Source organism: Tachyglossus aculeatus, chromosome 5, assembly GCF_015852505.1.
Source record: "Tachyglossus aculeatus isolate mTacAcu1 chromosome 5, mTacAcu1.pri, whole genome shotgun sequence".
Taxonomy (NCBI): domain Eukaryota; kingdom Metazoa; phylum Chordata; class Mammalia; order Monotremata; family Tachyglossidae; genus Tachyglossus; species Tachyglossus aculeatus.
In genome coordinates this window covers 80,361,304-80,385,474 of record NC_052070.1, presented here as the reverse complement: position 1 = coordinate 80,385,474, position 24,171 = coordinate 80,361,304, and the positions used below count along the sequence as shown (strand labels likewise).

General features: G+C 41.7%; 1 protein-coding gene across 4 annotated transcripts in view; it reads right to left on the bottom strand.

Moving 5' to 3' along the window:
* The window catches only part of ZMAT4 (zinc finger matrin-type 4), a 297,965-nt gene that overhangs the window by 131,129 nt on the left and 142,665 nt on the right, over positions 1–24,171 (bottom strand). For all 4 annotated transcript variants that reach the window (XM_038746656.1, XM_038746655.1, XM_038746658.1 and 1 more), the window contains exon 3: positions 21,903–21,992. In XM_038746656.1, coding sequence (XP_038602584.1) covers positions 21,903–21,992 — 90 coding nt within the window. The remainder of the gene's footprint in view (positions 1–21,902; positions 21,993–24,171) is intronic.

Below are 24,171 nucleotides of genomic sequence, written 5' to 3'. Positions count from 1 at the left end.
TTCACATAAGAACTGGAGAAATTTAGTGTGAACTGAATACTTTCCCAACTTTTAGACCCATGGCACAGATGACTGAGGAAGTCTGTAGCTCCTCCTCTGAAGAATGAACTTGGATCATGATGAATAACTGTCTGTCTTGGATAGACTTAGGTTTTCTCCTGCCTGGAGACAGGGGCTCAATCTTCATGACCCCTAAAGGTTCCTGCTGACCCCTAAATGTTCCTACCAACCTTTCCCTGAAGGATCTAACACTGGCCAAGTCTCAAGGGGGTGAAACCAATTCTCATTCCAGGAAAAAAAAAAAAGTAATTCCCACACTTTCTAATGGTGCCAAAATTGCCCGCTCAGTTGTCCTTCAAGCCAAAATGGGATGGCATGTTATACACTTGATATGTTTTCTGGGTTATAAGCCAAGATAGGATACGTGTTTATGCCATGCCTCTTGACTGGCTCACGTTGCATTGGCTTTGGATGGTGAAGTGATCAAGGCATTTATTTGCCCCAGAACACTGGAATGGGTGGCAGAGCAGTGAGGAAAGCTGTGCAGGCCCCATGTGGTGACTAAACATTTTAAAATGTTCAGCTCTGATCAGAAGTGACTCCTAATGAACAGGGACCTGAGAAGACAATGCAACAGCTATTGGGCAATATGTTCTAGACTGTGATTCCGTTGTTGGGTAGGAACCATCTCTATATGTTGCTGACTTGTACTTCCCAAGCACTTAGTAAAGTGCTCTGCACACAGTAAGTGCTCAATAAATACGATTGAATAAATGAATGAATGAATGAATGGTGGGGGAGAGGCAAGGGAAGAAGAGACCGCCCCCCTCCCAAAATGTCCTCGGTCATCAATCAATCAGTGGTATTTATTGAGTGACTGCTGTAAGTGAACATTACAGTAAACATTTGGGAGAGTACAGTAGTGCAGATTTGGTAATCATGTTCCTTGCTCACCAGGAGTTCATGGTCCAGAGCTCTGATTGGAGAAGGGAAGCAGTGGCATTTTCTCTTCTTCAGGGTTGGTTGCCAAATGTCTAATGACAAACCTGGTGCTCAGACTACTGCTCTGGTCCCTTCACCCTCCCTCCATGGGTCCCCTTAAAGAGTGGACCCTGCCATGAAACCCTCAGGGGGTTGCAAGGAGGGAGAACCAAACTACGGGATGGAAGAGTTTGGGGTGCAATCAGTCATCCAAGGAAATGGGTTATCAGCAATGCACCCAGAGGAGGTTCTGAGGTTGGACAAGTATAACAATGAATACTAATTTGCGGTAGTTGTTAAATGCTTACTATGTGACAAACACTTTACAAAGTGTTGGGATGGATGGTGATGATGATAATGGTATTTAATAATAAATGTTTAGCATTTACTATGTGTCAGGCACTGTTTTAAGCACTGGGGTAGATACAAAAAAATTGGGTTGGACACAGTCCCTGTCCCACATAGGGATGTCTTAATCCCCATTTTACAGATGAGGTAACTGAGGCACAAAGACTAAAATGACTTGCCCAGGTTCACTGAGCAGGCAAGTGGCAAAGCCAGGATTATACTCCTGACCATGATGATTAGGAAGAACACATATTGAATCCCTATTTTACAGAAGAGGGAACTGAAGCATGGAGAAGTGAAGTGACTTGCCCAGGGTCACAAAGCAGGCAGATGGCAGAGCCGGGACTAGACTCCAGACTCTCAAGATTAGGACACATAATGAATCCTGTTTTTACTGATAAGGGAACTAAGGCAAAGAGAAGAAGTAGTGACTTGCCCAAAGTCACACAGAATGCAGGTGGCTTAGTCAGGATTAAGCTCCCAACTCCAAGGCCCATTTTCTTTCCACTATGCCAGGATACTTCTCCACAAATAAAGCTTCACCAATGTCACTCCTGTCAGCACAGCAAACCCTGGTTTTACACTGAGGGCTCGATTTATCCAGTGCAGATTTTAGCTGAAAATTATAATTCTCCATAAAAAAATCCTTTCCAGAAATATGCCTCGATGTTTGCAGACATGGCCATTATGAGTCAAGAGTGCTATTCTCTTTTAGTCTATTTACATTTTTTACTGATTCTGCTAAAAGAATTACTCTACTTGCAACTAAAATGTGACTCATGAGTGCAAGATCTTGACTCTAGAGCTGATGTATTGGTTGGATGTTTACCTGCAGTTCAGTTTGTGAAACGTCACAATTTGGTTAAGAACCACCAGATTTTAAAACTGAGCCTCTTGTGTATTTTGTCTCAGTGAGTCATCTGGTGTCAACATAAAAGCAAACCCAGCATTTTCAATTAAGAGGAAAATAGCAAACCTGCAACAACAAAGGCACTTTCGGGTGAGTCACATCTCATCCACACCTGGGTTAACCTGGATCCAAAAAAGGCTCATGGTAATTGGAAGCTGGGATAATTTTAATGTCTTTCCTAAGGTGGTGGTTTGTCTTTTTTTTAAAAAGTCTAAATGGGCAAAGGCCTTGTCTATAAAAAAAATCCCACAAAAGTGTTTCTTACCGAGTCCATGTCACACTTCTATAAGAGTTCTTTTAAGATATTTTACATGACTTCAAAGATGTTTTACTTGAAAGAAAAGTGCACAATGAAAGATGCTGAGACTTCACAGATCATCAGTTACTGCAGCAGATGAAGGACTGCCAGAGGGGATCATGCTTAAACATCTGAACTCTGGGAACGTATCTGTGCTGAGAGCTTGGTGTGGTTAACCTTTACTGTGTTTGTCTTCTTTCATGTAGTGTTGGCCAGGAAACCTCTCCTCTCTGACTCCAGCGCACCCCTCCCTCTCCTGCCAACAAACCTTTCTTCAATTAGTTCACATCCAGATCATTTTTTCAGTTAATTTGTAATTCAATGAATCTGGATCATCACAGCATGAAGAATTCATTCAATCTAATTAAACTAATTTTAGCTCAAAAACAGTAGTTTCACTTATTTATACTAGGTTAACAAATCCTTTCTTAGTGGCCAATCAAATCTTGAGACCTCCTAAATACAGCTCAGCCATGTACATATTCTTCTGTGTTCCCTCTAACCAAATGTTCACAACACCAGGAGGATTAGAAGTTTGGACAAAGTGTTATGCACATCTATGATATATATTAGAAATACTCCTTTCCTATTTCCTTGACTAAGGCAACCTTCATGGACACGGATGTCTAGACAATCTGGACTTTATTCTAACTTTTAAGGTAATAATGTCCCATTTCACTTTGTCAGAGACTGGTTCTGTGCACAAACAGATGGGTTCCAGAGAAACTCATCCAGATTTCTTTTCCTCAATGGTCGAGTGGCACCAATTTGATAAGAATCTCTTGTTAAATGGCCAAATGCGTTTCAGCCAACTCCATTATACAAGGACAGAGTATCCAGGTTGTGAATTATCCAACCTCTTCATTTCTCTTCGTTCTCCCTCTTGCTGTCAAGCTTCTGATCATTCACTGTTCAGTTGAACTTTTCTCAGAAGGGGGACAAAGGAAATGAAAGGAACTAAAACTCAAACCAATCCATTTTGTTCCTTACCAGCAGAGCAGCTGTAGGGCAAAGTAAGATATCTGGCTGGCTCAGGTGAGATTCCGCCCCACCAAGATCATCTGGAATATTTCTGGAGGGGACTTGCTTTACAACATTAGGATGAAAAGCTCCATCACCATCCCTGCCTCAGGGATGGAGCTGAGCTCTCTTAGTGTTGATCTAGATGTGGGAGCTAAAGCCATGAGAATGAATGAGGTATCTGAGAGAATGGGAATTGAGTGAGGAGAGTAGGGGAACCACAAAAGTCTTTTTAGACAGGTCTTTCAGGACAGGCGATGGGAAGGAGGAAGAAAAGCCAGTGGGAAAAAACTGAGGAGTGGTCAGAGTTATCATGAGAAATAGGCTACTAGCCTAATTTTAAAAAAGAGAAATATAAAAAACACATGCATATTAAAATATTTATAATAGAGTCCAGAAAATAATGCCAATTGGGATTAGTCTGGCAAGAATCCTCAAACTCTACATCTTGTTTCCAGCCATGAGTATTACTTAATGATGATCAAATACAAGGATAGGTTTGTGTTCTGTTTTACCAATATCAGATATATTTATCAACATTTGATCTCTTCTCCCTTTCTTTCCGCTCTATTCCTCCCTCCCATGACCAAACTCATCCTCATTTTTTCCCCCACTAACTGCTGTTGGCTCTCATCTTTGAAGAGTGCCAACTGGTTTTTTTAAAGCCCTCAAATTTCTCTTCAAAGAGTCTAAGGCTCTTTGGATGAATAGAGCTATAGAAATTTAACAAATACATGCCTTTTCACATATCACTGGGAGAGAAATCTATGTTTCCTTCCCTTTTCTCTGGCTCTTCTCTCCCACCAGCTCACACTTCCACTTTCACTGTAAGGAAAATTCTAACTGGAGGGGAGTGGTAAAAGAAAGCACTTCATTGGTGGTAAGTGTGTGGGGGACAGGGAGGGCGGAGGAAACATTCAGGTCCAGATTGAAAAAAGAAATTCTAGCTTCTTCTGGTCAGTATTTCTGGGCACATAGATGGACTCTTTGGGTGAAGGCAGAAACTAATGCTCCACTAGGTTTACAGGTGGAAAATGGAATTTGGGTGAATTGCTTTTGGTTAATTCACCTGTTTTTTATATTTTCCCAGTATTAATCATTTTATTAAGCATTAATCAGAAGCGGTCTTGTGAAATAATTGTGTGATGATCATTTCATATGAAAAAATTGTGGGAGAAAATGAATCAAGGAACCACAGAACTGAGTGAGAAGTAAGATACACAACTCAAATGATAGAGAATCAGGGTGTGGGACTGCTGGGATGGTGGTGGACAGGGAAAGAAAGGCAGAGAAAACCTGGGCAATCCATTTAGCTCTAGTGGAACCCCAAGGTCATTGTCCCCAGTACTGGGCAGCTTCTCCCATTTATCTACCCCTGCAGTTTCCCTACTTCTCACCCAACTTTGATCTTGGGGGTGGGGGACAGGGCCAGCAGCAGAATGGCAGGCTCTGAGCTTTTTCCATACCAAAGCAGAAGGCGGAATGCAGAGCTTTGGAGATGGCAAAAGGCTGCTCATCCTGAGCTGCATGGAAGGTTGTACATACAGCCTGAACCACTTCACTTCTCTGTGCCTCTACTCACTCATCTGTAAAATGGAGATTGCGACTGTGAGCCCCATGTGGGACAGGTACTGTGTCCAACCCAATTTGTTGGTATCCACCCCAGTGCTTAGTACAGTGCCTGGCCCATAGTAAGTGATTAAACACCATAATTATTATTATTATTTCCCTTGTTTAGGAATCTTCCATCAAAATGTAAGATTTGATTTAAAATTTTGTTTACTGAACAAATAGCTCATAATTACAGGCTGCCCTGGCAGGAATCCTGAGCTTTGGGTAGGTATGCTATATGCTGAGGCAGAACCACAGAAACAAGGGAGAAACATGGCCCCACAGCACTTAAGTATGTATCCACCTGAAATTTGTTGTAATATCTGTCTCCCTCCCCTCTCTCCCTGACCCCCAATCTAGTCTGTAAGCTCCTTGGAGGCAGGGAATGTGTCTACCAACTGTGTTGTATTGTATCCTCCCGAGCACATCATACAATGCTCTGTACACAGTTACTGCTCAATAAATACTACTGAATGGAGCAGGAGGGGCAGAAATCCCAACAGACCCTGGAGCCGCAAATTTTGCAGGGCAACAATGTTTCAAGGCAAGATCATCATAAAACCAAACACATTTATATGAATCATACAAGGGATGATTATATGAATCAACTCCAGTTTAAAAACCACAAACTGTAGGAGAAGTTCTGGTGACACATTTGCAGTACAAATTACTTTAAAGGGTTCAGTATGGTGGACTTTCTTGTAGAGAGGGCCAGCAAGCTCACCACAGAAGAGTGCGGTCACATACTTGAGACAACTTTTCTCTTCTGTGTTTCTTTTCTCTATGCTATACAATAACAAATCTGCCCCTGGTAGAAATGATATAGACATGCTGGGGGGAGGAGAGATGCTAGATGGACACATCCGCAGAGATTTCTCTCTTTTCCCCCACTGATTCCCCAGAGTCTCTGACACCTCCAAGATGGCCACCAGGACCCAAAGCGAAGGAACCTCTGCAGATCCCACAGGCCTCAAGTGTTGCCTTAATAGTGATCCTGGAGAGGGGATGGTTAAAGTCTATGAAATAACTGCCAATCTCCCCCTCCAACTAACCATGGCCATTTTTGCTGCAGTTCCACTTCTCCAGAAGACAGAGCTGCGCAAATAGGAAATGGGGAGGATGACGCTGGGGCATGAGGAAGGAGGAGATGCATGCACATCCTATACCCCAAACTACCCAACCAATCACCAATCACCTCAGAGCCATTCATAAAGATTCACATGCTGTTAAAGAAGACAACAAATCCTTCTTTTAATAGCTTATTGTGTTGTTTGGGAAGCTCTTTTCTGAGGCCAAATCCAAACTGCCTCATGTTAGGCAAAAAGAAATGAAGGCAAAGGACTACACTGCCTTAATGTTTTCTATTAAGATTCCAGTTTAGAGAAATTTGAGGGGCAATGGTGTTCCAAACACTGGCAGGGTGTTTGTAGAAATTTGAAATCCACAATGGATTCCCAGAGAGAAAGCCAAGGTTATATATGAAGAATAGAGGAATATAAGATTTCCACCCTATCTAATAAGGCACATTACATATACTGTTCCTCCAGGGACTCTACATCTACCATCAGAGAAGACAACTAGGATGGATGGATCAATTTTCTGACCTACTAGTGCCCTTTCCTATGTTCCAATTCATCTTGCTCTTGACATTCTGGCAGATTGTCTGCTGTCCTTACATAAATTAAGAGGGCGATAAATTTTATGAAAGATAACTTGAAATTCCTTAACATTGCACATTTTAGAAAGGCAAAAAATTAAAAAGTGAAACTGTCTTATCTGATATGAATAACTAGTCAACCTGCTAATTTGCAGCAGGACTTGTCAATAATATTATACACTTCAAAGTGAATCTTGGCCAACTGATATAACTAACCAGAGATCACAAAATGTGTAAATCTTATAAAAAGCTCATTGTGGGAAGGGACTGTATCCATTTGTTGTTGTATTTTACTCCCCCGAGTGCTTAGTACAGTGCTTTGCACACAGGAAGTGCTTAATAAATACAACTGAATGAATGAAAAGCTAGACTTTCTATGAGATTCTATAAACCACTGTGAATAGAGGCAAAAGAGAATTTTTATTCAGGGTCCCCACCAAATTTCTAAGTCAGTATGAGCCTAGAAAATGAATAATTCCAAGCTCAAAGTAAAGCAACAATAATAAATGGCCTTCAAATCCAAGTCTTTCTGTATTTCTGGAGTGTTACCAGTAGAAAGCAGGTCTCTCTCTCTCCAAAATGAAATGTTAAAGTTTGGATCCTTTCCATTTTCACCACTTCACTCTGTAAGCATTATCGTAAAAATATCCAATATCTGCTGACTCATGACGATTCTAATCTGTTGTTAAAATGGTTGTCGCATCTTGGAATAGTACAACCCACAGTTGTGCCTTGGAGCAAACGTAAGGTAATGGCATGATTTGCAGCTTTAGAAACATAGCACCTCATCTTAAATCAGGGAGCTGGTGAAGACTTTTATTACATCCTAAAATCAGTACTCTTGCCTATTCAAACAAACCTCCTTTGAATTCTGCCATAGACCCTGGAGAATATCTTGTCAGGAAAAATCCTAAATTGATAAAAGCTAAGTGCTACATGTTTTCAATCACTGCATTTCTTGACTAGGAAAAGTGCCAACAAATCTTCTCAAGCAAGTTTTTGGGGCCCTTTATTGGCTTTGCCTAGAAAACTATTAAGGAATCAGGTCTCAATGGGATTTTAAAAAAATAGAATATGAGGCTATTTAGTTATGGCTTTCTGTTAAGCACCAAGCACTGTGACAAATAGTAGGCTAGATATAATTATCAGACACTGTCCTTGTCCCACCTATGGCTCACAGTCTAAGATGTAAAAAAGGGGCAGTTATCTTGTTCCCATTTTACAGTTTAAGAAAAATCAATGTTATTTATTCAGTACATAGCACTGTGATAAGCACTCAGGGGAAGACAATGCAATAGAGTTGGCAGACATGTTCCCCACTAAGAAACTGAGGCCCTAATAGGTTGTAACTTTCCCAAGGTCACACAGCAGGCCTCTGGCAGGGCTCAGTCTAGTCTCCTGACCTTCAAAATATGGCATTTCTTTTAATATGTATGTAGGAATGAATTAAATGCTTACTCCTCTCTGTCATTCAACCCAAATATTCAATCTGTCACCAAATCCTAATTGGTCCCATCTTGACAACATCACTAAAATCCATCCTTTCCTCTCCATCTAAACTGCTACTGTGTGAACACAATCACTCAACCTATCGTGCATAGATTACTCCAACAGTTTCCTTGTTTACTTCCCAACCTACTGTTTCACCCCACTCCAGTCCATACTTTGTTAAGCTGATCATTTTTCTACAGAACATTCAGGACATGTCACCCCTCTCCTCGAAAAACTCCTGTGGTTGTCCATCCCCCTTAGTTTCAAACAAAAACTCCTCACCACGGGCTTCAAAGCACTCTACCACCTTGCCCCCTCCTACTTTACCTTACTTCTCTACTTCTACAACCCAGCCCACACACTTCATTCCTCTAATGTTAACCTTCTTTCTCACTGGGCCTCAATTTCACCTGATTTGCCACTGACCTCTAGCCCATGGCCTGTCCCTACTCTGTATTGCCCTTCCATTCTCAAACTCAACACACCACTACTCTTCCCCTATTGGAAGCACATCTCCTCCAAGATGCTTTCCCAGACTAAGCCCCACTTTTCCTCATCTCCCACTCCCTTCTGCATCACCTGGTCTTGCTCTTTTTGCTCTTCCCCCCTCCCATCCCCACAGCACTTATGTACATATCTGTAATTTTATTTATTTGTATTGATGCCTGTTTCCTCTAGACTGTAAGCTCGTTGTGAGCACAGAATGTCACTGTTTATTGTTGTGTTGTACTTTCCCAAGTGCTTAGTATAGTGCTCTGCACACAGTAAGCACTCAATAAATGCAACTGAGTGGATGAATGAGCACTGTGTATCAAGCACTGTTCTAAGCACTGGGGTAGAAACAAAGTAATCAGGTTGGATACAGTCCCTGTCCCACATGGGGTTAATAGTCTAAGTATGACTCCGGGCTCTTTCCACTAGACAATAACTAGAATTTTCCTTGAGTATAAACTATTTTCTGGCAGTACGCTAGGCCCTTTGAAAGTTGCTGTAACTCTTTCAGGTCCCTTGAATAGTCTTTAATTGATAATGACATACTTCATTAAAAAATGTGACAGCTCCTAAACTTTGGGATTCTGCCAAAGTGAAAGGCATCTTCCATTTCTAGTTAGTAAATCTGTGCCTGATAAAATTGAGTTAAAAAAATAAAATTGTGTTTTTGTTTTTTTCCCAAAAAAACTTTTCCATCTTTTCCACTTATACTGAATACACTCAACCCAACTTCCCCAGCACCTGGGGGAAAGAAACAGGGTGAGAACTGATCAAAGATATGAATTCATCCCTGCACTTCAGTCATAGGGTGTCTCTCCACTGTGGTTTCCAGCTGGTGTCTTTTCTGTCCAGCTCAAATTCAGCACCAGGCACCTGAGTCTAGCATTTTTGCTCTTAGCACCCAGCCTCTCTCCTCCTCAGCTCTGAGCCAGCACCAGTGTGTTTACAGGGATCAGGCAGAGGGGCCAGGGCATCCCTGGAGAAGTGTCTAGGGTGGGACACATTCCACTAAATGTGGCCTCTGCCCAGGGCCAGAGGGCAGAATCGTCTGGTAAAAGAATAAGTGCCAAATCACCAGTTCTAGTTATAATGACTTTAGAGTGAATGCTTCTGGGGGTTTTAATTTGAATGCTCAGAGAAGCAGCATTTCCTAGTGGTTAGAGCATGGGCATGGAAATCAGAAAGACCTGGGTTCTAGTCCCAGCTCTGACACTTGTCTGCTATGTGTGCTTGGGCATGCCACTTAACTTCTTTGTGCCTCAATTACCTCATCTGTAAAATGGGGATTAAGACTGTGAGCTCCACATGCATCATGGACTGTGTCCAACCAGGTTAGGTGGTATTGACCCCGGGGCTTAGAACAGTGCTGGTAAATAGTAAGCGCTTAACAAATACTGCTTAGTGAGGAAGTGAGGAAGTGACCTCACTTCCCACCCTCTGCCCTTCACGACATCCAGTCTTATTGGAATAGACAGGTTTTAAAGGAGCCATCACCTTATCTCTCCTCAGTCCCATTTCAGAATGAGTCATGTTTTACTGTCACCCCTGAATACGATGTCATATTTTGCTAACTGCCCCGTAAAATAGTTGTGGTGTCCAGAGTACCTTAGTGTACAGCAGTCGTGAGAACTATCAGCAGCGACGCAAGCCTGTGATCCCTGATTCTTTAAGAGCCACCCGTTGGCATTATATTATGCTGAATTTCCTGGTGAAGCACATGAACCCTGCAGGATGGATCAGCCTCTGGTAGCCATGAAAACTGTGAGTGGCCAACCAGGCTGGCGACCCCTGATTCTGTAAATGCCACCCCATGCAGATCCAGCTTGACTTCCTTCTGCTGGACCAACGTGAAATGGAAGCCCCCTGCCTTCAAGGAGCTTTCAAAACTGTTCCAGTGTTGGAGGGGCAGCCAGGTTTGTGATCAAATACTGTGCTTGGAGCCTTGATGAGTGCAAGTTGTCTTTCAATAAGTGTGTAGCTCCTTTGTTTTACAATGCTGTCTTGGACAGGGGATTTGGCCATTTATTATCCCTTAGTTGTCAAGTGTTCTTGTTCTATGGGCCTCTTAGATTACACACAACCCCCTTTCTATAGGGGCTCATAATCTGTTTACCCTGTAATTAACTCAGTGTTTAGCAAATGGTAAGTGCTCAATAAATACCATTACTGCTTCCTTCCTCCACGACTGTGTGAAAGGTAGTGGAGGGCACAGCAATTTCTGCTGCTGCAGAGGACCCAGAGAGAAAAATAACTTCTGTCAAGGCCACAGACTGCATCCCTTTCCCCATCAGCCTGAAACAGGTGAGAGAATATCAATGGCCCTGTGCAAACCCACATTATCCCTGGAGAAACAATTCACGAGTATGGCTTTCTTGTGTTGGGATACTTCATAGACCCTTCAGCCTCAAAAAATCTCACAAGAGGAACATGCCTGATTAACAGGTACTTGCCAAAAGAATAGACTCATATGCTGTGAAATGTTTTCTTAGAAAAAGGACAGCTATACATACATACACACATACATATACACTGTCTTCTAAATAGCAGTGGCTGGCAGAACCATTGTTTTAAACAGTTATTTGTAAAGCGCTTGCTATGTGCCAGACACTGTATTAAATGCTGGGGTAGATACAAGTTCACCTGGCTGGACACAGTCCATGTCCCACATGGGGCTCACAGTCTTAACCCCCATTTTACAGATGAAGTAACTGAAGCACAGAGAAGCAAAGTGACTTACTCAAGGTCACAGTAGACAATTGGCAGAGCTAGGATGAGAACGCAGGCCCGTCTAACACCCAGGCCTGTGCTCTATCCATGAGGCCACACTCTTTCTCTGCATTCCCTTCCTCTCCAGGGTCCCCAGCTGAGGCTGCAAAAGCATCATTAAGTTGACTGACCACAAGACAGGCAGAGGTTGCCAAGTGGCTGCCCAGATCCCTTTGTCACAGAATTAATTGCTCCTTCATGCTGCACTGTCCTTTATTAAATGGTGTCCCAGTGGCTTGAAATAGAAGGCAGCTCCTAAAAGGATCTAACAATCCTAAAAACCCCAATGCTTAGTACAGTACTTTTTTTCTTTTTTTAATGGTATTTATTAAGCACGTATGTGCCAGGTACTATATTAAGTGCTGAGATAGGTACAAGCTAATCCAATTGGGCACAGTCCATGTCCCACATGGGGCTCACAGTCTCAATCCCCATTTTACCAATGAGGTAAGTGACGCAGAAAGAAGTGAAGCACCTTGGCCAAGGTCCTGGTGAAGCCAGGATAAGAATCCAGGTACTTCAGACACCCAGGCCTGTGCTCTAATCCACTAGGCCTTACATAGTAAATACTTAACAAATACCCCAATTATAGGACTGCACTATGAGAATCTGACTGACTGATCAGGCCTCTGCTAGAAAAAACAGGCTTGGTGCTTGGTCATTTTTCCTTGAAAAATATTGTTTCTAGTATGCTTGTATGCAAGCCATAGCTAGTGCTAAAGAAATTTAACACACAGAAAATGTATTTGGGAGGTGTGCAGTGCTAACCTTATCCTCAGGCTGGTTCTGGGAGCATTTCCTCCTGTGTTTATTATTATTAATAATAATAATAATAGTAATAAGAATGATGATGATGATGACGGCATTTGTTAAGCACTATGTGCCAAGCACTGCTCTAAGCATTGGGGGGATACAAGGTGATCAGGTTGTCCCACATGGGGCTCACAGTCTTAATCCCCATTTTACAGATGAGGTCACTGAGGCACAGAGAAGTTAAGTGACTTGTCCAAAGTCACACAGCTGACAAGTGGCAGAGCTGGGATTTGAGCCCATGACCTCTGACTCCCAAGCCCAGGCTCTTTCCCCTGAGCCACACTACTTCTCTTAAGACATCTGTAATGGATGTGCTCTTGTCACTTCAAGCTTAACATTTTTAAAACAGAGGTCCTTACCTTCACATCCAAACCCTGTCCTCCCCATGACTTTCCCATCACTATAGATGGCACCTCCATCCTTCCTGTCTCACAAACCCATAACCTTGGCATTATTCTTGACTCTTCTCTCTCATTCAACCCATATATTCAGTCCATCACTAAATCCTGTCGGTTTAGATGTCATGACATCTAAAACCCACCCTTTCCTCCAAAAGGTTACCATACTAATCCAATCTCTTATTCATTCAATTATATTCATTGAGAGCTTACTGTCTGCAGAGCACTAAACTAAATGCTTGGAAATTACAAACAAAATCCCACCTTCATTACTGCATCAGCCTCCTTGCTGACCTCCCTGCCTACTGTCTCTCCCCACTACAGTCCATACGTCACTCTGCTGCCCAGATCATTTTTCTACAAAAATGTTCAAGCCATGTTTCCCTACTCCTCAAGAAACTCCAGTGGTTAAACTCCTCACCATGGGCTTTATAGCACTCAATTCCCTTGCCCCCTCCTACCGTACCTCACTATTCTCCTACTATAATCCAGCCCACACACTTGGTTCCTCTAATGCTAACCTTCTCACTGTACCTTGATCTCATCTATCTAGCAGCCCATCCCTCACCCACATACTACCTGTGGCTTGGAACATCCTCCCTCCTCAAATCTAATAGATAATTACTCTCCCCGCCTTCAAAGCCTAAAGGAAGGCACATCACCTCCCCTAAACTCTCCTTTGCTCTCCTTTCCTCTTCTCCCACTCCCTTCTGCATTGTCCTGACTTGCTCCTTTTATTAATCTCCCCTCCAAGCCCCACAGCTCTTATATACATATCTGTAATTTACTTATATTAAACACTGAAACTGAAACTCTGAAAAACTGAAACACTGTTCCAGGCGCTGGGGGGGATACAAGGTGATCAGGTTGTCCCACGTGGAGCTCACAGTCTTAATCCCCATTTTGCAGATGAGGTAACTGAGGCACAGAGAAGTTAAGTGACTTGCCCAAGGTCACACAGCTGACTAGTGGTTGAGCTGGAATTCGAACCCATGACCCACTGGAGAATCCACTGGAGCAGAGCCCTGGACCCTGTGATGCCTGTGATGTATATGTTGCCAACTTGTACTTCCCAAGTGCTTAGTACAGTGCTCTGCACACAGTAAGCACTCAATAAATACGATTGATTGATTGATTGATTATATTAATGTCTATCTCCCCCTGTAGACTGCAAGCTTGTTGTGGGCAGGGAATGTGTTTGTTTGTTATACTGTACTCTCCCAAATGCTTAGTACAGTGCTGTGCACACAGTAAGTGCTCAATAAATATGACTGAATGAATGAATGAGCCTGATGTCAGATGAAATTCAATGGCTTCCTCATGCCCTATCCCAACTCCATAGCCCCAAACACACTGCCAGCAGTGGACCCTTGGGCAGTTTACGCAGCTCAAGAGCAGAAAGCTCCAGGACCACCCCTCCACAACTCCTACAGGAAAATGGCAGCGTACCAAGCTAGACTGGAGGCCTAAATAAGCAAGCCACTTTACTGTGAGAATACTGCTTCCTTCTGCTCAAGCTAATATTTTCTGGTCTGGGTTGAATTGCAAGAAAAAGGTCGGTACCAAGCTGCCTTTCTCTGCACTGTAAAACCCCAAGCCAATCTTCTTTATTCAAATATTTATTTTAACCACCATAGTTGTAAATATTTTATATCTGTCTCCCCCACATTAGAGCATAAGTTAATAACAGTAATAATAATAATTGTGATGTTTGTTAAGCACTTACTATGTGCCAGGCACTCTACTAAGCACTAGGGTGGATATAAGCAAATTGGGTTGGACACGGTCCCTGGGGCTCACTGGGGCTCACAGTCTCAATCCCCATTTTACAGCTGAGATAACTGAGGCACAGAGAAGTGAAGTGACTTGCCCAAGGTCACACAGCAGACAAGTGGAGGAGTCAGGATTAGAACCCATGACCTTCCAACTCCCAGGCCCGTGCTCTATCCACTATGCCATGAGCAACAGGTCACTTCTTTATTCTGTACTTCCCAAGAGCCTAGCACAATACACTACACCAAGTGGGCACTCAGTTACTACTAGTAAGATGAACCCTACTGTACCAAATGATTTTCTTTCTAAACTTTTATACTGTGGAGTGGTTTATCTTGTACACACACCCACTGGGTTTTGCTCTCCAACTTAGCTCATTTTACTTGAATTAGTCCTTCAAATCACTGACTTGCTATATATGCTAAATGTGATTAGAATCACATTAGGAAAAACAAAAATCGTTATTTGCATTTGACAAGAACCTAGAAAATTTAAAAATCATTTTAAAATTCATTTTAAAGTCCTAAAAATTGGTTAAACGCAAGGGCTACATCTAGATGTTTTATATATCTTCTATATTAAAATATTTCTTTTAACCACTCTGGTTGTAAATATTTTATATCTGTAAATATTTTATACTTTATATATATGTGTGTGTTATATGGATGTGTGTATATATTTATATGTGCATACATAAACAAGTAGATATATAAAGTATGTATACACATATACACAAAGTATACATAAAGTATTAATGCATTAATGGTATTTGAACCAATTGGCAAACTTTTATTTCTTTATTACTAACTTTGGATTAACATAAACAACATTATCCCTGAAAACAACCATGGAATTGGAAATTAAAAGACATATTTGAAGCTCCCCAATCTGGATTTAGAATATAAAACCACAAAGAAAACTGCTTCAATTACAGAGCTAGGTGTTGCATATCTTTAAAGTCCTTAGCATGCCCTCCAGACAGTACATTCCTTGTCAACAGGAATTGTGACTCCCAACTTCATTGTATTGTACTCTCAAGCAATGGCATTTATTGAGCCCTTACTGTGGGCAGAGCACTCTACTAAGCATTTGGGAAAGTACAATAGGTTTTTTTGTTTGTTTTGTGCATTTTATGTTATTTTGTTAAGTGCTTCATGAGAAGCAGCATAGCCTATTAGAAAGAGCACCAGCCTGGGAGTCAGAGGACCTGGGTTCTAATTCAGGCTCTGCCCAAATGCTTGCTGTGTCACCTTGGGTAAGTCACTTAATTTCTCTGTGCCTCAGTTCTCCCATTCTCCCTCCTACTTAGACTGTGAGCCCCAGGATGGACCCTTTGTCCAACCTCATTAATTCGTATCTAGCCCACAGCTTAGTGTTTGAGACACAGTAAGTGCTTAAATACCATACATAAGCATTGTGGGTCAAGCCCTGTTCTAAGAGCTGGAGTAGATAAAAATGAATCAGGTCAGGCACAGTTCCTGTCCCACCCAGAGCACAGAGTCTAAATAGGAACAAGACAAGTTATTGCATCCCTATTTTACAATTAAGGAAACTGGGGCAGAGAGAAGTGACTTACCCAAGTTCACAAAGCAAGCAGGTAGCAGAGCTGGAATTAGAACCCAAGTCCTCTGATTTCCAGCTCCATGCTTTTTCCAAGACTTGGTAGACACAATCTCTTAACATCAGGAGTTTACAGTCTACAGTCTCCCAAAGCCAAAGCAAGTCTCCCAGTGCTCTGCACACAGTAAGAGCTCCGTAAATACCACTGAATGATTGAAATCCCGGAAACCATTTACAATGCATCATGCTTTATTTTGCATTCTTCCCTCAATCATATCTTGCCTTGAATTTCTTTCCCTTGTCCAAGGGGAGGAAGCTATATTTGTTGTTGAGATCTTAACAATATACACTAAAAGAAAGGCGGAAGGATGGTTGCCCCTTGGTACATGGCTTGTGTTCTTTGAAGAATAGAGGATTCTAGTCTACAGTTCCAACTCCAAAATTTGTTTCTCCAAAAGAGCAATGTAGTCAATGGCTAATCAGAGATTGAACAAACTAATCTGTCCAATTTAGGACTTGACATCTTGACTGGTAATTTCAGGAGGTTGCTAATAGAACTGGTGACCTTCTTGGATTATGTTCAACAGAAATATTAAAAACAAGTTGAAAAGAAAAGTTCAACAATCATTCAGTATTCTGAAGATTCAACTTTTTCTCTTCAAAATATTAAAACAGTAAAACAACTGTCATAATTGGGATGATTAATCAGTACTTTTATAGCCAAGGTATAATGAGTGTTAAATAATGTAGAAGATAATACTCGCTGTTATATTATACTAAGTAAAATAGGAGCTATTCTTTAAAGGTCAGTTGTAAAATGATGTTGATAATGTAGCTAGAGAAGGCCTTGCCCCATTAGGAGTACACAGTAAAAATAATCCTTCTTCCCTTTTGGTTTCATTTATTGCATGTGCTTGGTGTTAGAGCAGGGCTCTTAATTGGTGAATCATGGGTTTGCTATCTTGCAATACAAAGCCTCACAAAAGCAGTACTGTTTTTTATTACAAAGTTGGCTGTAACTGTATCATGTTAAGTTTTGCATGCCTTATAGAGAGCTTCAGTTGGACTCAAAGCAAATCAGACTCAAGGAGCTGCATTTTAAAATACCCATTAAAATCACTGGGCCGTGACTCAACACCACCGCCAGTGAGCTGAAATGACTGGGCCAACTGCACGCTGCACATGGTAATGAAGCGATCACGTTCCCTTTGAGAGCTGTTTGAAATTTCTAACTCTCAGCTAGACTCAAATACAGCAATGGAGTGAAACCCAAATCACAAATAGTAGTTCACATTCCTCTCGGAAAACTTCAGACACACGATTGCTAGGACCACATTTTCATTGTTTTTGTCAGCCTGAATATCTGAATAGAATTCTGTCTTTTTTTGTTCTTTGCTGGGGGTCAGAGAGCGCTATTCTGGCTCCAAGGGAATCACAGCCTTCCATCAGAAAACAGGGACACCTCTGTAACTGCTTGCATGGTGCCTTTTCTTGCTGGAAAACAAAGTTTTAATTGTATTTTCTATTCCTAGGGCTTTCCCTCCTCCGATACCAACTGTACTGACAGTCCTACAAAAGAAACAAACATCTGGGCATCTTCTGTCCGTTGCTTAGTGGCTGCAGTGTTCCCTATCTCATTTTCAATCCCACAAAACAGAGACTGGTAATGGTGCCCTGGGTTGCAATTGAGCTTGATTCAATGGAAGACTGCTTAGGACCGGCTCAGGGAGCAAAGTCAAGTGCAACTCTGGACCTTCCTTGGATGTGCCTTCCTCCTTAGCTCGAGGATATGCATCATTGACCACATCGTCCTAATGGCTGGGGTCCCTGCCCTTTCCACCCCGACCTGTGACTACTGACCTGAGTGGAGTCCAGTGAGGCAAATCCCAGGAACCCTGGGATTGAAGTGGGGTTAGGAAACAGGAACAAAAAGGGAGAGGGAGAGAGGGGCCCAGACAAAGCCATTCCCTTTCAATGACTAAGTCCTCCTTTCTTGTTCTCCCACTCACTTCCACATAATAATAATGTTGGTATTTGTTAAGTGCTTACTATATGCCAAGCACTGTTCTAAGTCCTGGAGCACTGTTCTAAGTGCTTGGGTCCACATCACCCTGACTTGCTCCCTTTATCTTTTTCCCCCAACCCACAGCACTCATGTCCATATCTGTAATTTTATTTATTCATATCTGTCTCCCCCTCTAGAATGTAAGCTCCTTGTGGACAGGAAATGTGTCTGTTATATTGTATTTTCCCAAGCACTTAATACAGTGCTCTGCACACAGTAACCATTCAAATATGATAGACTGACTAACTAGACCGTGACTTCAGCTTCAGTGTTTCTAGTAGGGGCTTAGAGGTGGAATGATGGCCGCTTACCTCCCTGAACAGCTGCAGCATTACTCGAACCTTCCCCTGCTAGTATTCACAAGGCACACAACCATGGGCTTATCTCACATGGCCCTGGGATTAAACAACTCAGAATTTAAAGTCTCACTTAAGAAAAAGGTAGAGTCCTATATAGAGCCTACTTTATCATATTTTTTAATGGAAAAACAGACACATTGACATCACGCACACTAAAAGACAGAGCTGGCAAATTTCATTTTTTTGTACCGGCACATCTAGCTGATGCAGGTCCCAGAGTGGGTTGTTTGGCCTGAATTACCTAGTTGGTATGGAATTAACCTAAATGAACTGGATCATTGTCCATCCAGAACCAAATGAAGGGGAAAAACTAGCAATCTCAGTTTGAAAGAATTTCACATGAATGCCGGGGTATTGGATAAACCATGGCTTAGTGGACCTGATGTGTGGGTGGTGGGGGCAGAGGGGAATCTAGGTTCTAATCTAGGCTCTACCACCTATTTGCCATGTGACCATGGGCAAGTTACCTAACCTCTCTGTGGCTCAGTTACTTTATCTGTAAAATGGGGATTACTACTGTGAGCCAAATTTTGGACAAGGATTAGGTCCAACCTGATTCACCTGTCATCTACCCCAGCACTTAGAACAGCTCTTGACACCGAGTTTGCTCTTAAATACATAAAAAACACCCTAAAGCCACAAATCAATCAGGCTGGATTAGGCCAGAATAAACTTTAGGTTCACAGAGGGAACAAACTGCAGCCCCATTGCACCTTCCAGGGACAACAAAGGCCAGGAATTTTTAGGGACAAACTGCAGCCCCACTGCACCTTCCAGGGTCAACCAAGGCCAGGAAGTTTTACCCTTAAATGTCTGTAGATCCAAAATAGTTCATGACAGGCAGACTGGGCCATCACCATGTATGATAGCTGTGCTGAGACACTGACTTAAGTTTCAGGGTGTGAATTCCAATGGAAAATTTCTATAACGATGCAAAACTTCACCATGATGTGAAAGTTCAGGTCATTCAACTGTGTTCATAGGAAGAGCCTAAAAATGTGTAAAATAATAATGAATAAGAAAATATATTCCCCATCTTTTCACTGTGTCTTAAGGAACATTAGTTCTGAGCTACTTAGACTTTCTTGTTGCTCCACTGAAAATGTCTTACTGCAAATGAATAGCACTAAATTGCTTTATTATCCCCATTCTTTATGTTTTCTGCAAGGGCCTCTGCTATTTGTCTAGGAGTCATTCATCATTAGATCATCCCTGCAGGAACCAAACCAGGTCACATGAAGAAATAATTGTATCCCAGATTTCAATTCAAATGTTTCATCTCCTACTGCTGGTAACAAGGCAAAATCCTCAAGGAATATCAAAGCAGTATGTAATAGCCATGGCTTGGGATTTGGGAAGAGCAGGGCACTATTCTACCCTGAAAGAATAATATCTTGAGGGAGAAGGATATACAGAGGTTAAAAATGAGGAACAGAATAGTCATGTGGTTTGCCATAATAGAAATACAGGGAACATGATTTATTACACAGTTCACAAGAGTAGAGGTTCACTGTGGTTTGTAGGACAAGGGCAAAAAGAGCAGTGAGATCAACTCAGACCATTTCATGAAAGCAAATGTGAAGATAAAGATAAATGGATTCCAGAAAAAGAGGATTTAGGATGACTAAGAAATTCAATTGTAAGAAAAATTGTGGATTCAGATGAAAATTAGACTTGAGGATTTGTGGGATGAGATATATATAGCCAAAGGTATCTTAGGAAGAGTGAGTGAAAAACATAAAACCAGGAGAGCCCCGAAAATGGAATAAAAGAGGGCATGTGAGAGTCAGTAAAAAAAACATAAATCCTATGACTTAGCCAAACTTTACATGAAAATTGAATAGGAAAGACGCATAAGTATTGCACTGTCTATACTGACTGAAATTAAGGAAGGGGATATGGACAGCTACAGTAGCCATGATGATGAGAAAAGGGGTGGATAAAATCAATCATATCAATTTCATTTACTGAGTTTTCTGTGTGCTGAGCATTGTACTAAGCCCTTGGGAGAGTACAATATAACAGATTAATAGACATGTTCCCTGCCCAAAAAGGACTTGTCTAGAGGGGGAGACTGGCATTAAAATAAATTACAGATGTGTAAGTGCTGCGGGGTTGAGGGTGGGGTGAATATGAAGTGCTTAAAGGATACAAATCCAAGTGTAATGCATAAGAGAAGAAATAGGGGAAATGAGGGCTTAATTGGAGAAGGCCTCAGAGTTTGGATTAGGAAATATTCCTGACCTCAGAAAACTGTTGGTTTGTTAAAATAGGGATCTCAAAAGGAGGTGAGTCTTTCCATTGAAGATATGGACAAAATGAAGATAGAGAATCACGAGACTCCACAATGCCACAGAGAGTCACTTTCACAGTTTGCTGAACTGGAAGGAACCACTATGAGATTCATAAAATCCAAGCAGATGAACTAAATACAGGAACAGGCATTTCCTTTGATGGAAACAAGAATGCAATTCAACTTAATGAACAATGGAAAAGAAATGCCTTGGGAGAAATTGCAATGCTGAGGCCTTCCCCTGCTCTAAATGTCCCTTTGTCTATTTCAGTATTAGGAGAAGCAACTGAGCCTGGAAAAAGAGGTGCCCAAAGACCATAAGGCACTGAATAACAAGGTTACATACTCTAATTATTAACTGAAAACCAAGACGTTTCAGTGCTGAACCAAATTTTTATGATGGCAAGTCACAACTAAATTATTAGCCATCTTAAATTCTGCCACTAAATCTTGCGGATTGTGTCCAGGTCATATTTGAAAATGCTTTCTTGAGTTAGTATACAGATCCTAAGGTGAGTTTCCTTGTTTCCAGTCTGCCACCAATATACAGAAGGAGAGAATGACAGGTTTGCAAAGCATACTAGTTCTTAGCCTCCACCTATGTTGAACATTTGTGCCTGACCATTTCATAGAGAAGCAGTGTGGCTCACTGGAAAGAGCCCGGGCTTTGGAGTCAGAGGTCATGGATTCAAATCCCGGCTTCACCAACTCTCAGCTGTGTGATTTTGGGCAAGTCACTTCACTTATTATTGTTATTATTATTATTATGACTGCCAATTGACCACTCCTTGTAGGTCATAAATTAGTGTGTATTTGAGACTTTGTCTCCAAGATGCTGTAGTGCCAAAGTTAGAATCAAGAACAAAAAATGAAGGTATTACTTTTGTTTATATGTATTACTTATGGAGAATTGTTTCTATATGTTTAGCATTTTAATTATTTAATCATTAACTTCCAGTATAAGAGTCTTCGTAGCTATGATGAGAATGAAACAGCTTGGAAGAGGGTCACAATAAGAAAAAATTGCTGAAAGGACCATTGAGGGAAAAATTCTTTAGTATACTCACATTTTCTGATCGAAGCTTTTTGGCCGGACAGCCACCATCTGTGGGGTGAAGCATGTAATACAACCGCACTTTGCTTGCATGTTTTCGACTCTGTTAAGAAAAATTACAATAAAATTCAAAACCAAAACCTTTTGCTATGTTGCAAGGAAAATGATGGCAGATTTGGAAAACTGGCCTGATGAGAAGAGTTTAAAAGCAATAGAGATGATTTAGTCTGGAGAGGAGAAAGCGACTTCCTAAAAAACTTCACATGCAGTAAAAGTGATTCCTTAGGAAACAGTGACTAGTTTTTTTTCTTTTTTTTTCCATCCCTACAGAGGAGTCAACTCAGAAATTTGCTGAGATGGCAGCAGGTGCAGGCAGTAGTATTGACCAGGAAAGCTGTGAAACCAAAGTATGGGAAGTTATGGAATCTTCTCCCTGGTCCTATAGAAGCTGGAGAGCCACCCATCAGTCAAGCCACTGATTTCCTCTTAAAGGGTCCAACTAGAAAAATGGGGTTAAACAGCAAAAAAGAATTGAGGGTAGGGATTCCTGATGCTTGGGGTAATTCAACACTTATACCCACTTTCCAAGGGAGCTTATAAAGATCCTTACAAAAGGCTCAATTCCTCCTCTAGACAGTATGTAAGCTCCTTGTTAGGGAAACTGTCTACCAACTCCAGTGTATTGTACTCTCCCAAGCACTCAATACAATGTTCTACACACAGTGAGTGCTCAGTAAATACTATTGATTGATTATCTCTTGGATGGTTTTAGCCTACACCTGCTGGAGTCAGAGGGCTGGGGCATATGACTTCAAGGTTACTTCTAACTAGGATTCTGGGATGGAAAGACAGCCTTGAAATTAGAACAGTCAGGGTCTCTTACGATTCTGGAATGATTCCTCTCTAAATAAAAATGGATTGGAAACCAGGGAGATTCTCTCTTACCCAGCTTTTTTCGGAAGTCGACCAAAAAAGAGTTCTAGCACACTGCTTCCCCATCCCTCCTCCCTCAGTCAATTAAGTAAATCCATATTCCTAAAGTGTTGCTTATTATGGGGGCCACGGATTCTCTCAGTGATTTCTGGGTAAGTCACACCCTAACATATAGACAAATCTTAAGTTGAAGACTTTTTTACATTTGTTGGGCTAGAAGAGTATGAATTCACACTACAAATATAAGGTTTGAACAATGCTACAAATAACACTTTGAATCAGAATGCAATAAAGCAATACTTGTTAGAGTTTGAGTTCCTTTCATGGGATATGCTAAGTGAATGCTCTGCCATAATAGCCACATCCTCCCATTAGGAAAAAAAGGGATAAAAAATTTGAACAGATTTTGGTAGGTCCCACAGCCTGGTTTTATGTCATTAATGAGCCTCAAATCCCCAGGTCTCCTAGTCACTAATAGTTCCACTGAAGAACTTACCCTTCTCTTTTTTCACGTCAGCTGAGTTGTTAGTAGTTTGGTTAAATTATAATTGAGTAACTTGAAAGCTTTTTTTGCCCCATAGGATAACTTCCCCTTTGCTTTAGAAAGGACTTTTTTTGAGGAATAACACAGGTAACTCTTTTGGTACAGAAGTACCCTGTGCAGCCCAAGCTCAGCCCACTCCCCTCTCTTTCCCTGAGATGGGTCAGCTTTTGGACCCTGCTTGAACTCTCCAGCTAAAACATCATAAAACAAACTCAAACCATCTGGGGCTACTAGGATAAACTGTGCCACAGTGCAGGGGAAGTCTAATTGTTGGCAAAACCACTTGGACTCAGAGACCATCAGAGCTAAGAGGAGAGGTGTGTGAGGAGCAAACCTGACTGGGTAGGGGAAGGAAAGGTGGTTCTTAGAATTGGGAGACCCATCCGGGACAGGAACTGCATTGGACCTGATTATCTTGTATATCCCCTAGCACCTAGGACAGTGCTTAGCATGTAGTAAGCTCTTAAGTGCCATTACTGTTATCATCAGTTACAAACACAAAACACCACAAGTGGACAGAAGACTCTAAACACACCATGCCACCTCAGCCACTCTTCCTCTATTGGAAGCCTGTCACAGGGAGAAGTCATTTCCCTGCTTCTCCTTATGCCCCCTGCTACTCCCTGGGGAGAGGGGTCCTGCTGGCCTGAACCAGAAGGGCACAGTGCATCTTCCTGATGCTTCAAATGTCAGGAAGGCTGAATCTAGTGGGCTCTGTCTGGCCTTCTGGAGCTGTAGAAGCCTGAACACTGGCTCTGTTCCCCTTATTTGCTTCTGTTTTTGGCTGAATTTGTCATTCTAGTAT